The sequence below is a fragment of the Amaranthus tricolor genome, chromosome 8 (assembly GCF_026212465.1).
Source record: "Amaranthus tricolor cultivar Red isolate AtriRed21 chromosome 8, ASM2621246v1, whole genome shotgun sequence".
NCBI lineage: Eukaryota > Viridiplantae > Streptophyta > Magnoliopsida > Caryophyllales > Amaranthaceae > Amaranthus > Amaranthus tricolor.
Genome location: NC_080054.1, coordinates 18,921,927 through 18,937,215, shown reverse-complemented (window position 1 = coordinate 18,937,215; position 15,289 = coordinate 18,921,927). Strand labels below are relative to the sequence as shown.

Below are 15,289 nucleotides of genomic sequence, written 5' to 3'. Positions count from 1 at the left end.
TAAATTTAAATTGGATTGGTAAATAAATGTTAACTAAATTTAGTTTTGCATATAATGAGAAAACAAACTCATTTTGGTAATCAAAAAGTAATCGCACGCTATTTTAAATTGGATGACACTATTATTACAAAATTAAGGAGCCCAATTGATCTTTATGATTCACATGCGCACTCAATCAACCAACCAACTATAAATCATAACCGCTAAACCCATTTGTAAAATGGAACTGTGGAAGTGAAAGGTAATTCCCAAGTTAGTAAGAGCTTTTCCTTTCATTGTGTGATAGGAATTTAATTTATTACATTTACATAAATGATTAATCATATCTCTCTTCTTTACTCTACTTGTGGAGGTTATTAAGTCTATCCTTGAAAAAATAAAATGGAAGTGAATTATAAGAAAATAACAATAATTATAAAAAATACAAATTATTGTATAAGTATTTCTTATTACAAGACGTGACTTATATATTTGTTAAGTATATTCTAAAGTTGTTTCATTGAAAGGCCGTCTCCCCCATAATTACTTTATCAAGAAAATGTGAACCTCCCATTAATCTTTTATTAGTATTTGTAAAACAAAACACTATTTAAATCACCACTTTTTAAAATTGTTTATGTGCTATAATCTCAAAAAAAAAATTCTCTTTAAAATTCAATAATGATGTCATTATTATTATGACTAATGTTTACATCTGTGATTTTACTACTTTCAAATTATGACTATCATATTATTCATATAATTAATTTTTATTTTTTAAGTCACATCATTTAGAAAACTATATATTTTATTTCATCTTTTTTCAATTATTTATAAAATTTAATTAATCCATACATCACAACGGTACAATCTAGTTAAATAGTAAAAAGAAAAACAACACTAATAAGGAGAGACTAGTGGAAGAGTGGAAATGTATTAGAGGAAGTCAACTTAAAGCATCATTAAATTTCGTAGGATTAGGACAATCTTAAAAGGTACTCTCATTGTAAGTGACTTCAGCGCATGTTTAAAGAATCCGGTGATCTCAAAATGATCATATGTTCCACCAAGTAAGGGGAAACCTTATTCTTATTGCAATTTAATTATTTTTATATTAAGTAATTATTTTTTTATTTTTATTTATTTTCATTTATACCTTTGATTTATTTTTTCACGTCATTTACACTTTTCTCCCACTACCCCACTAGCCACAATATATATTTTTGCCTAATATTTCATATTTTTCCCACCAAATACCTATAGAGAAAATTTGATGGGATAGCGAGAACACTAATCACTTGAATTGTTTAAAAAAATTGTTTGGGATCTCGATTGGTAATTTAAATTGAATTGGACTAAAATAAATCTGATTTAATTTATAGGTCGTATATTTTCATTTTCTTGATTGTAGTCTATTTTAGGTTTTTTGTTAAATATGCACTATCTTATATATGACTTGTAAACTATGTTTTTATATCCATAAATAATTAAATATATTCTTGTACATTCTATATTTACTAATAATCATCATTCTATATAATAAAGCAAAGACCACCAAATGATTCCCGCTCAAATTAGCTTCTCACATACACTTTCTTATAACTTTATTAATGCTTTCACGACAAGATTATTATACATTAGTGCATGCTATTGCAATAAGTTTGACTATTAATTTTTTCTATTTAAGATTAAGAAGATTTATATCTTTATACGCGTTGGAAAATTATATGTAATTTTTGTAAGATTGAAAATAAATTTTCTTTCCTTTATATGCATTGGATTGAAAATAAATTTTCTATTTAAGATTAATCTTCTATATATTAATACAAATTACTGTGACATTTTCTACCTCTAAATTGAGCATGTCACTTTATGTATATTGTAGTACATTATTAGTCATCATTCTATATACTAAAATGTTTACTGAATGAGGTTGATATATAACTTTATCTAGTAAGTGGCTAATTGCAAAAATAGTTGTCTTCTATTGCGAAGCAAAGACAAAAAAACATCAAACAAAAATAAATAAACTTATTATTATTTAAAATGAAATGGGTATCTCTAAGGCTTAAAAGCTATTCAAATGAGGTGAGCAACAAAGTGAATGTATATAAAATGTCGTCATTTGCAAGATTATGAATTTCATACACCATTCCTATTTATCAGCCCCCGAAAATAAGTGTTGCGTTCAAAAGAAACGTCCTCCTAGAAAAGAAAAAGACAAATGAGATAAAATTGTAATTTGATAAAATGTATCAACAATTTAAGTTAATTATATTTCATCAAGTACTCAGTCATTGAAAAAGCGTCATTTAAAATTAACGGGTCTTTCTTTAGTATATTGTATGATATGATATGATGACTTCACTATCTTTGTCTCACTTTGTTTGTGCACATTTTCAAATATATTAATCGATGTCCTAATGCATCCTATTGTGCATAATTAAAAACTAAATATGGTATAGAAGTTTAAGGTATCTCAAGGAGAGGTTTTATTAAAAGATAAGTTGGAAATTGGTAAAAATTGATTTTATGTTCGAACGTCGAAAGGAGAGAGAAGCTTTATGTTTTGGATTCTTCAAGAATAGATTTTCTTTATCTTACAAGTACTCTTTATTTTCATTTTGTATAAGTTGTTTGATCTATAAAGAAAAATAAACATGTATCCAAACATTTTTCTTGTGTACCTACTCCAATACATACTTTGGAGTATTTATAGTCTATTCAATTTTTGATAAAATAAATTTTTGTATATCGTGTTTAACACGGATAGTCAACTATTATTACATACATACATTTAACATATAGTGATTATTAAATAGCTCGTGCTTAGCACAAGTAATCTATGTCTAATGATGTGTAAATATTGTTATTTATTATTCAATTTTCTTTGTTGTAATTTTTAAAAATTTTTATTCAAAGTTCTCTTTCTTAACTTTTATTTAATCTGTTTATAACGATTATATCATTTATGCATAATAATTTCTAAATGTCTCGTGCTTTAGCATGAGTGATCAGCTAGTTAACACTAAAAGTCCAATAATAAATGTTTATAGTAAATAATAATTTTCTATTGCTTAAGGTTACGTATTTTCATCATCAAATCAATTATCCACTATATTATGATCATTTCTTAGTAATTTTTTCTTTACTTGTTGTATGCCCTATGAATCAAGCCACTTGGTTTGAGCCAGGTCTAATAATTGATTCTTGATCCTTTTAACTATTGTTGGATCAAAGACAAATGGAATTAGGTTGAGTCTACCATTACAGAGGCCCAAATGAATGACTTAACATAATAAGTGAAAATCTCAAACAAATAAGCAATTTTAACAAAAAAAGTAAAAAAATAAATTTCAGGTAAACTTAATTTCAAAAATAAGCGTCTTCATGTTCGAGCCTATGATCAGGTTAGTTTGCGTTTACTAACGGCGAACAAAAAAATTGTTCAAAAAAAGTCAAAATTAATTATTCGCAGTTATTAACCGCAAACAAAAGGGGACAATGTCATACTGTTAGAAGAGACAAAAAAAAAATTATGTTTGTTCGCAGTTACTAACCGTGAACAAACATGTTTTTAGTTTTTTTTTTTGTCCCTTTTAATGTTATGACATTGTCTCCCTTTTGTTTGCAGTTATTAACTGCGAACAAACAATTTTGACTTTTTTGTTCGCTGTTAGTAACTGCAAATTAACCTAACCTTAGGCTCAAATATAAAAATGCTTATTTTTGTAATTAAGTTTACCCAAAACTCATTTTTTTATTTTTTTTGTTAATTTTACTTATTTGTTTCACATTTTCCATAATAAGTTAGGATATACTTTCTTAGTTATAATAGTTAATCCTTTTCAATCTCCTACCTAATAATCTTTATCCACTTATAGTATAAAACCACGATATGTAAGAGAAAAGGTAAAACAATGATGTGATATCAAACAAACTCAAGATTAGTTCCCCAAGCTAAAGGCCACAATACACTTGGGATTGGGTTACCTAGGTACCTCACCATGGGTTGATACTAACTTAAGCGTTAAAGTTGGTGCCCAGAGACACTCTCTAAACCCTCTAACATCTGTTGACTTGTGCATATATATTACAGGTGGTGTTTACTATTAAGTTGACTAGATATTAATAAAAATAACCTCACCCTAGAATTATCATCATAACACCGATACAAAATTGAGTCTATCTTAATCCTAATTGTCTCCTGTCTAATACATGAATACTTGTCCAACTAGTTTGATATATGTTTTCGATTATGTAATTGGTTGGATTATAAGTTAGGAGTATTTTTTCTTGATCCAATCTAAAAATATCCAAGTTATAATTAATTCTATTATTAACTTCAGAAATATAAATTTTGAATTTTATTTCAGTTTAAGTTGTTCTACTTCAACACCCATAACAAAATGTATTTGAGGTACTTTTGCTTTTTGGTAGTAATAGAGAGAGAATTTATAAATTATAAACACATTGTATGTTCTAAATTAAGTCTAAATCAATTATTATCATAGCCCTTCTCAAATATATAGTTAAAATTTTAGAAATTTAGAACGTACAATTAAGAAAGTAATGATTGAACAAAATTTAAATGAGCAAGTCAGGTTAAAGCCCGTTTAGACCTGACTCTTTTAAAGATGTTGATCCAATGATCTTTTCGGGAAAGTTTAGCTATTAAAAAACGTAGGATAGCAACCCAATAGGTGAAAAGCGAGCACCAATGGTGCCATCGATTCGAGAATTTAAACATCATGTAGAAGCACTTCCACCAGAAGCAGATTCCAGATATTCTGATTCTTTTAGATGACTGATATCATTCCATAATTTGATACACCATTTGTCTCCATCAGACAACTCAAATATACTTATAGATGTATTCCATACCCCTCCCGCTTTCCCTCCTCGTATCGCTCGCTTGTACAGCATCTCTATGACGGCCCCATGAGTCACTACTACGACTCGTGCTCCTGTGTAGTTACGCCATTCAGTAAGATGAATAAGCGAGAAACAACTACTTAGCTAGTCCTTAAATGAACACAACTAAAATAATTTCCTGGAACATAACGTGTTAGGCCGTGACAATTCGCCACATGATCGTCCCGTGCGCCCACTCGTGTGAACACACCGCGGAGCACCCGTGGACTCGGGCCCACAAACCCGCGGGTAATAAGTGTGGACTTGCATAATACTTGATGATTTTCACTCTTTCCCAAAACCATATGGTATTAGGAGGACTATTCACCAAGCGTTATGGGGGTGTTTGGTACTTGGCTTTTCGATTTTCTTTTGGCTTGTTGGTTGGTTAAACAGCAAAAAAAAAGTGTTTGATAAATGGCTTTTAAGCCAAAATAAAAAATGGCTCTAATTAACTTTTCTCGTTTGCTTTTGGCTTGTTGGTCTACTTTTTCTCTAAGAAACAGCTAACAACCAACACTTAAATTTTCAAACATCTCCATAAACAGTTGGCTTTTTTAGCTAGCTTAAAAGCCAACAAGAACGTCTAACATATTCAGTTGGTCAAACAAGTCAGCTAAAAAGCCAAAAGCCAATAACCAACAACAAACAACCAATTGCCAAACACCTCTATATGCAAGTCCACACTTCAATATGTGATATTTTTGTCACACGTTAAATATTTCCAACATAACCTTTATTTTTTTTTGCAATTCTTTGCAGTGAAGACGTGCATCTTTCGAATAGCTGGTTGCGACTTTCACCACCGCCCTGCAGATGATCAAGTGAGCAGATGTGCAGCAAGATGATTATTACGAAAAAAAGAGCGACTATACACACCGGAATTTGTTGATGCTCTGAATTAGACATCAAAGCTTCAAAAGCTATAGGGTTAATCTTAGATGCTTCACTAAATACTAGTCCTTGAAGATCCCCTATATGTCTTTCGCGTAGATCCTTATCAATAACAACCTGATGTCAAGAACCATCAAGAATAACACATCAAAATACTACCAATTCGAAGCCCAAAATTGGGATCACACGTTGCTGTCAGATTCAAATATTAGGCCAAGTGATTTACCTCAAGACCAAAACATTTGGATGCTATGGTTTGAGCCGTCTCAAGAGCCCTTTTCAAATCAGATGAGTATATGGCCGATATCTTGGGTTCCCTTGCTAGGCGCTCAGCAACCTATAACAGTAGTCTCGGGATATAATTAGCTGAATTTATTGTGAATGCGAACATATTATCGGAAAACATGAAGTGCACGCACTCCATAAGTCAAGGAGATACTATCTTAAAACCATACGGTAATGAAAGGAAAGACTCAAATAACTTATAATGTGTGCACTTTAATTCATCGATGTGGGATAAACTATTCTAACAAAAAGTGCAGATCATTAACACCAAACTTACAACAACAGCTTGTTTCCTCCCGACTTCATTGAGATCTATATCAACTTGTCCCTGGAGTTACAAAAACTTTCGAAATATGAGTTTATTATATACTACAAATCATTAAATAGTGAACTAATTTGATATTCATACCAGCCCCTTAAGCTATAGGGGTGTTTGACAATTGGTTGTTGGCGGTTGGCTTTTTAAGTTGGCTTGTTTGACTAGCTAAAAATGTTGGTTGTTTTTGTTGGCTTTTAAGCTAGTTGAAAAGCTAGCTGTTTGTAGGGATGTTTGGTAAATTTGAATATTGGTTGTTGGTTGTTTATTAGAGAAAAGATGGGCCAATAAGCCAAAAGCCAACCAAAAAAGCTAGCTGGAGCAGCCTTTTCATTTTAGCTTAAAAGCCAGCTTTTCAACTGTTTTAAAAGTCATTTATCAAACACTCTTTTGGCTGTTTGACCAACCAACAAGCCAAAAGCCAAAAACCAGTCAAAAAGCTAAGCCAAAAGCCATTAACCAAACACCCCCTATGTTTCACACTAAAAGTACGCTTGAGGTAGTTTGATATGAGTTTATTAACCTTTTTCCCAACTTAACCTAAAACTAAATTCTTCATCATTATCATACACTGTGAATATGCAATTGCTAATTAATTTATTCATGATATGATTTTTTTGGCTTCGTTAATGATAAAATAGTGAGATGTCCTTCCTTTGATTCATCAGTAATCACCAAGCTAAAGGAATAAAATAAGAGTGTCAAGAAGCTTAGAAAGAAAAACCTAAGATATCTAATAAAAGAAACTAGAAATAAAAATATACTCCAACAAGAAACAACCCATTACCCCAAATCTCAATGTCATTATGTTGCTCCCACTTAAACAAAGTTTCAAAAGGGTGAATATACGCACCCTAGCCCATATAGATAGTAAGAAGAAAGAGGTTAGTTTCTCATTAACTCTTTATAGCAAACATCATTAACATGATTGCAACTCAAGGTAAATAACCAACTCAACCAAAAGCTTAAGCTAATGGTTGAGGTCCCAGGATATGTTATATACGCTAACACGCCTTCTCACACGAAAGCTCATTGGGCTAGAGGTGTGGATACGCGTAGGCGTTGAATATTCAACTTTAAATAAGGGGTGATTGAGATTCGAACCCATGACCTTTAGTCAGGTCGGCCTCTGATACCATATCAAGAAACCAAATCAATCAAAAACTTAAGCTTATAGTTAAGGTCCCAGTATATGTTATATACTTTTACAATAAGAAATGTGCATCATTTTACGAGTTATTAGTTTGTAGCCCTTATAGTCTGAAACCAAAGAAGTTAAAACTTTAGCTCCATCGCCTGTATGTTATAATATAACTAGCAATTCAGGCTCGAGAAGAAGCAGTTGGTCCAAATTTGTCTACTAAAAAGGATATCATAGAGCTAACTGGTAAGTAAGCACATAACCTGCATTTTGTGAAGAGCATTCCAGTCAGTTTCTCCATGACGAACAATAATTATCTCAGTACAATATTCTTTAGTTGGTCTTGTTTCTTTTCTTATAGTACCATTCTCAACATACTCCCTTGACAACCTTTGCAAATTGAACAATAATTGTAGTCACTTGGATGCAAATAATTGTCATAACTTCTGCTCGACCAAGGCACGTAACATTAACAGTTTTTTTGATATACAGTGTTGAAATATAATATCGATAATATTTAATTGTACAAAATCACATGTGAAGGTTTTAAGCTACATGTACATTTGTTTTTTCTTCAAAAAATTCATAATCGTCAATTGCATTTGAAATAAGATTCAAGGTGGTTCACCAAATTAAAGTTACATCCACCATATCTAAGAAGGATGGTATTAATTATGTTTTAAACGACAAATTATAATCTTAAAAGAATTACATTGTAGGTTTGATAACGAAGAGAGGAGCTAAAGAGGGAAATAGATTAAGCAATAAGGAGGGTTATACAATGAGACTCTAGAACAGGTGTATTTAAAGGGAAACATAGGGCATAGAAATAACGAGTGAGAAAGCATCGGCATAAAGCAAGAAATGAAGCAATATGCTCCTGATGGCTTATGCTCATTCGAGCAATCTAGTGCTCGTTCGAGAACATGTGTGTAGGCAGGTCTAGATTTATTTTTGCTCTTTTTTGCAACTTGTTCTATGGTTCTCAATGTTTTCTTTAATGTTTTTGCACTTGTCTTATGACTGATGCATGCCTTACTCCCCAAGCACATGTCTTGCTCTCCAAGACTTTAAACCAACAAATGAGTACAAGGGGCGTTCCCGCCAAATGAAAATAAAAGGTTCACATATGAGGGGGAGTGTTGGAAAATAACCTACATGTATTTCACATCGAAAAATTAGAGAGAGATTGACTAACATATATACTTGTTACCTGATGGGGTAGGCTCATAATACCAATTGGTTTTAGACGGAACCTCATTAAGTTTTCTCTTCTTGTGTGGGTCTTGTGTACAAGCCCAAATTTATCATGTACTAGATTGATTCTCTCTTAACAAATCACAAGTGCACACTTGAGGCCCTCTCCAATAACAGTATTTCTTTATTGAGGTCGTCTCATCCTTAGATGATTTTTATTGGGTCAGCCTAAACCATTTTAAAAAAATAACTGCTTCCTGTACAAGTGGAATTTTAGTTTTTATTGTTGTTTTGTATTTTTTTATTAATAGACTATTTGTATGGGCTCATTTTGAGAAGGTCTTATACAAGACTTGTTGCTCCAACAATACTAATCAAATTCTAAACAATGGTGAACATAAGTCACCTATATATTGGAAAATAATTCCTTGCTATTCATTTCATGAATTGATGAATATATACAAAATGTAATATTTAGTTTTAGGAAACTAAATAACTACAAAATAATAACCAAATCAAAAAATTTCAAAATCTACAAGATATTATTTTGTTCAAAGATATTCTATTCTAATACACCCCCGCAGTTAAAACGGGAGGTTTGCAGACGTTGAGACTGGATCGAAAATCATCAAAGAGAATCTGAGGAAGACTCTTGGTAAAAATATCAGTAATTTGATATCGAAATGGAACATGAAGTACACGAACATCCCCACGTTGCACTTTTTTCTGAACAAAATGTATGTCCATCGTTGATGGTGAACTGGGTTGCCCGACAAATAAACAGCACTAACATTATCACAATAAACAAGAGTGGCCGTAGAAATGGGAAACTGAAGCTCAAGAAGTAAGTCACGAAGCCAGCAAGTCTCAGAAACAACATTAGCCACACCACGATATTCAGCCTCAGCACTGGACTTAGAAACCGTAGGTTGGCGCTTAGTAGACCAAGAGATCAAATTATCATTGAGAAAAACGCAGTAGCCAGAAGTAGAACGATGGGTGTCAAGACAACTGCCCCAATCAGCATCGGTGTATGAAAATAGAGAAGAGATGGAGGAATTATCTAGTTGCAGTCCATGATCAAGAGTACCCTTGACATATTGAAGAATGCGATGAAGGGCAGTCATTTGTTCAACCTGAGGATCATGCATAAACAGACTTGTTGAACAGCATAAGAAATATCTGGTCGGGTGAAAGTGAGATATTGCAAAGCCCCAGCCAAGCTACGATACAGAGTAGGATCTCATAAGGAGAACCAGCATCAGCACAAAGTTTACTAGAAGTAGTACATTAAGTACGAGCAGGCTTGTATTGAGACATGCCTACTTTATCAAGAATCTCAGTAGCATATTTGTGTTGAGAAAGAAATAGACTTGCGGAATTTCGAGAAACAGCGATGTTCAAAAAATAACTGAGAGAACCTAAGTCCTTCATAGCAAACTCAGAAATCAATTTAGCCATAATAGATTGACGAACTAAATCAGATGAAGCTGTAAGAATAATATTATCCACATATAACAAAAGATAGGCAATGTCTAACCCATGGAAATAAATAAAGAGAGACGATTAACAAAACCAATAGTAGTCACAAAATCAGCAAATCGTTGATACCAGGCCCGTGGAGCCTGCTTAAGACCATAAAGTGACTTTCAAAGAATACAAACATGATCGAGATGAGTAGGATCATGAGAACCCAAAGGCTGATGCATGTAGATAGTTTCAGTCAAGTGACCATGAAGAAATGCATTTTAAACATCCAATAATGAATAGACCAAGACTTGGACAAAGCAATACTCAAAACAATGCGAATGGTAGCAAGTTTGACCAATGGGCTAAAAGTCTCATCACAGTCAATGCCTTCACGTTGAGACTTACCATCACCAACTAGACGCGCCTTATAGTGCTCAAAAGAACCATCAGACTTGGTTTTGACCCGAAATCCACAAAGAACGAATCACATTACATTAGGGGGCCGAGGAACTAGATCTCAAGTATTATTTTCAAACAAAGCATAAAACTCCTCTTGCATGGCTTGTTTTCAGTTCAGGTCAGGGAGGGCATGTATGGGATTTTGGGGAAGAGGGGAAAAAGAAACGGATAAAGCTTAAGAAGTGTATTTGGGATTGGGTTTAAATATACCATTATGACTATGCGTAGTCATGCCAGTACGAGGTGGGTTGGTAGGTGAGGAAGGACGAATAGATATAGGAGAAGTATGAGGTGGGCTTTGGATTATTTGTGGGCTGGTCAAAGAAACTAGGTTACTTGATAAAGGCCCAGATGGCACGACAGGAGAGCCATCAAATGAGGGAGAAACTGTTGGTGGGCTACTGAGAGCAGGCCCAGAGGTAGAATGGGTAAAAGGACCAACATGGGAAGAAGGAGGAGGGGACGTAGGTGCTGCTGGGCTGGAGACAGCAGACCTAATGGGAGTTAGGGATGGGCTGTTTTGAGGGGTTTGAAAAAGAAAAGAGGGGAGGGAGTCATCTAAGAATTTGTGCTCTTGAGGAGTAGATTTAGAAGACTGAGAAAAAGGGAAAGTGGTTGCGTCAAAAAGAGCATGACGAAATATCATAATCTTATAAGAGGAGAGGTCATAGCATTTGTAACTGTGCTGTGAAGATGCATAACCCAAGAAGACACATGGAGACGAACGATGATGTAATTAATGAATTTTAGAAGAGGGATGTAGAGGAAAATATAAGCACCCAAAAACCCGGAGATCTTTATAGGAAGGAGATTTTTGGTAAAAAAAAAAAAGGTGAGTGTGAGTAAGATTGCCAAGCAATTTAGAGGGAAGAATGTTGAGAAGATTTGTGGCGGCATTTAAGGCGTGAGGCCAAAAATACGGGGGAAGAGAAGCATGACATATTAAAATGCAAACAATATTATCAATTGAACGAATTTTTCTTTCAGATTTTCCATTTTGTGAAGATGTGTGAGGATAAGAAAAACAAAGATGAATACCCCGATTATTGCAAAATTGATGGAATAACTTATTGTCGAATTCACCCCATAATCACATTGGAAAGATTTGATTTTGAGTTCAAATTCTGTATTGACATAAGCATTAAAATTCACAAATATATCATAAACTTGAGATTTGCGAAATAATGGGAAAGTCCACAAGAAATTAGTATGGCGATTAAGAAAAAGAACTAATATTTGTAGCCCGAAGGACTCGAAACCGGTGAAGTCCATAAATCACTATGAATAATCTCAAAGACGAAGATGAATACCCAGATTATTGCAAAATTGATGGAATAATTTATTGTCGAATTCACCCCCATAATCACATTGGAAAGATTTGATTTTGAGTTCAAATTCTGTATTGACATAAGCATTAAAATTCACAAATATATCATAAATTTGAGATTTGCGAAATAATGGGAAAGTCCACAAGAAATTAGTATAGTGATTAAGAAAAAGAACTAATATTTGTAGCCTGAAGGACTCGAAACCGGTGAAGTCCATAAATCACTATGAATAATCTCAAAGGGACGAGTACTAATAAATTGAGAATGAACTAAAGGCAATTTAAGATGTTTACCCAAAGGACAAGAATGACACATAAAAGTTGGAATTTTATTACATTTAACAGAATTCGAAGAGGACAATAAATTCAAAATCGCATTTCTCGGATGACCTAAACAGGAATGCCAAATACTAGAAGATAAAACAGAAAAAAGCTGAAGATGTGGATGACGTGATGGAAGCTCCTTGTGTCGATTGGAAAGGATAAAGGTAGCCAATGCCATCAGATCTCATAACGACATTCCTCGTGACCAACTCTTTCACAGAAAAACTAAAATGATCAAATTCAACGGAAATCATATTATCACGGGTAAATTTTGGAACAGAAATGAGATTTTTAATAAGCTGAGGTGCATGTAGCACATTTTTAAGGGTAAGTGATTTATTGGAGGAAGGAAGGAAAATTTGCCCATGACTTTGAACTGGAATCAGATGAACATTACCAACAACAATTGCATTATGTAAAGGATGCTTGAAAAGAGAATAATGAAGTAAGTTACCTTGAGATCGAATCATATGTAAAGTAGCACCGGTATCCATGTAATATTGCTCATCCGGAGAAGATAAGGAAAGAGAATACATGGCTTGATCAATATTGGTAGAAAAATACCCCATAGATGATGAAGAACCCAAACAAAAACCTTGCGTCGGGCGTGGGCTACGAATTCCAAACCAAGAATCTGACTTGGGTCGTTGGTGAGTAGGTTGCTGCAGTGTAGGGAATAAATGTAGAAGTCGGGCCTAAGATAAAGAATGCCAACTACCCCATGTAGGATAAGAGCAAGGAGGGAAATAAGGTGGCCTTCTCCGGTTGGGCCAATAGCATAAGAGTTGTAGGAAGTAACTCCAATGGGCTGCTGAGAGTGAGGACCACGCCCACCACTGTGCGGTTATAATGGAGGCTGTGGTGGTTCCGACCACCATAAAGTAGCTGCTGGTGGTTGTCCATAAGTCAAAATTTTCAAAATTTTGTGGAGTATTAACAAGAACAGAGTCTTGAGTGGGGAATTTTGTGTAGTAAGCCATGAGAATAACAAAAAAAGAGAAAGAGAGAAAAAAGTGAGGAGGAGATAGAAAAATAAATAAATAAATAAATAAACCGGTAGCCACCAAAAGAGGTGGTGAACAGCTAGAAGCGGGAGGCGGAAGATGAGAGGATCAAAAACATATGCTCTTGATATCATATTTGAAAATGATTTATTGCCATTCATTTCATGAATTGATGAATATATATAAAACATAATATCTAGTTTTAGGAAACTAAATAACTACAATATAAAAACTAAATTAAAAGATTTACAAAATATACAAGATATTATTTTGTTCGAATATATTATATTCTAATACTATAATCCTAACAATTCCTTTTATATAAGCTTATTTTGAACTTAATAATTACCCAACTAAACTTGATATTTCACAAAGATAAAAAAGAGAATCCAGAGAATAGCAATACAATCAAAGTTGCTAAGAAAAACAAAAAAGACATTAGAGGAGTTTTGAGAGAGAGAACCTGGAAGGAGAGGAAGCCATTAATAAAAGTAGAAAATGCAATAACAATTTTCCTGCTTGTTGACTCAGAAATGTACTGATTCTTATAGTAGTGATTAGAGCAAGATGATGCACTTCTTCCTTCCTTCCTGTTTGTTGACTCAGAAATATTCTAATTTAGCAGTCAGCTTATTTTATTCTTTTGATATTTGAATTAAAATTGGACACGATAGAGAAAACATATCTCTTGACTCTTATTAAGGGCCAACTACCTATCGGCTTAAAGCATCATTGTTTGTTCTTCTAATTTTCACCCGTGTGAAATTGAAACCCATTTAATTTAGGGCATATTCAATCCATTTTATGGCTTTTATTATATGAAAAATTATACTCCCATTCGTAATCTAATGTTCTTCCCATTTAAAATATTTCACCTTAAAGAAAGAAAATTTTAATTAATGTTTTTAACACATATTTAAAAAACGAGAAATTTGATTAATATTTTTATACCAATGCTATATGTGGCCGTTGATAAGGTATATAATTGGGTTCATTCCATGGAATTTGATACGTTTTTAGTTTCACAAATTCTTACTACAAAAGACGGTTCTTAAAAGCTCAGCCAAAATCTAATTTATATTAATTTAAAAAAAATTGACGTGCACTTGTGAAGTGAAATGTAAAAAGTCATATAATATATTTGGGGTTAAAACAACATTTATTTGGAGTTATAACATAATATATTTTGTGTTATACCAGCATATATTTGGGGTTATAACATAATTTATTTGGAGTTATAACATAATATATTTGAACATATAATAATATATATATTTGAGGTTATAACATGATATATATATATATATATATATATATATATATATATATATATATATATATATATATATATATATATATATATATATATATATATATATATATATATATATATATATATATATATATATATATATATATATATATATATATATATGGAATTATAACAACATATATATGTGGTTATAACATTATGCGTTTGGGGTTATAGTATTATATATTCGGATATATTATGATCTGTGTTTAGGGTTATAGTATTTTTGTAACACCAAATATATTATGTTATAACCCCAAATATATGTTGTTATAACTCCATATATATATTATATTATAACGTATATTGTTACAACTCTAAATATATTACTCCCTCTGTTCTCAAATGTTCTTTCCATTTAGAATATTCCACTTTAAGGAGAGAGAAATTTAATTAATATTTTTGACACATATTTAGAAGATAAAATATATCCATGTAAGATCTCATTAGATTCGTCTTAATATATACTTTTTAGTATGTATTTTTTATAATTTTTTATTATATGTATTTAGAGATATTAAGGTTTAAAATTTACATTGAAAACTGTGCAAAAAATAAATGCGAAGAACAAAAAGAAATGGAGGGAGTATGTTACAACCCCAAATATATTGTGTTATACCACAAATATATGTTCTTATAACCCCATATACATTATGTTATAACCTCA

The 15,289-nt window shown here is 32.4% G+C and overlaps 1 protein-coding gene across 3 annotated transcripts; it reads right to left on the bottom strand.

Annotated features, from left to right (window-relative positions):
* Nucleotides 1–4,462: 4,462 nt before the first annotated feature.
* Nucleotides 4,463–14,072, bottom strand: LOC130820382 (phosphoglycerate mutase-like protein 4). Of its 3 annotated transcripts, none has more exons than XM_057685731.1 (7): nt 13,774–14,072; nt 7,793–7,919; nt 6,350–6,400; nt 6,014–6,124; nt 5,773–5,904; nt 5,628–5,703; nt 4,463–4,946 (listed from the first exon to the last, which is right to left on the bottom strand). In XM_057685731.1, exons 1-7 carry the CDS (start codon nt 13,791–13,793, stop codon nt 4,729–4,731), a joined length of 735 nt encoding a protein of 244 aa, XP_057541714.1. In that variant the 5' UTR covers nt 13,794–14,072; the 3' UTR covers nt 4,463–4,728. The 3 variants fall into 3 exon arrangements, with proteins under 3 accessions (XP_057541714.1, XP_057541716.1, XP_057541715.1); XM_057685733.1 differs by lacking the exon at nt 7,793–7,919 and adding an exon at nt 7,176–7,792 and having other exon boundaries at nt 13,774–14,057; XM_057685732.1 differs by lacking the exon at nt 6,350–6,400 and having other exon boundaries at nt 13,774–14,058.
* Between the last annotated feature and the right edge of the window lie 1,217 nt (nt 14,073–15,289).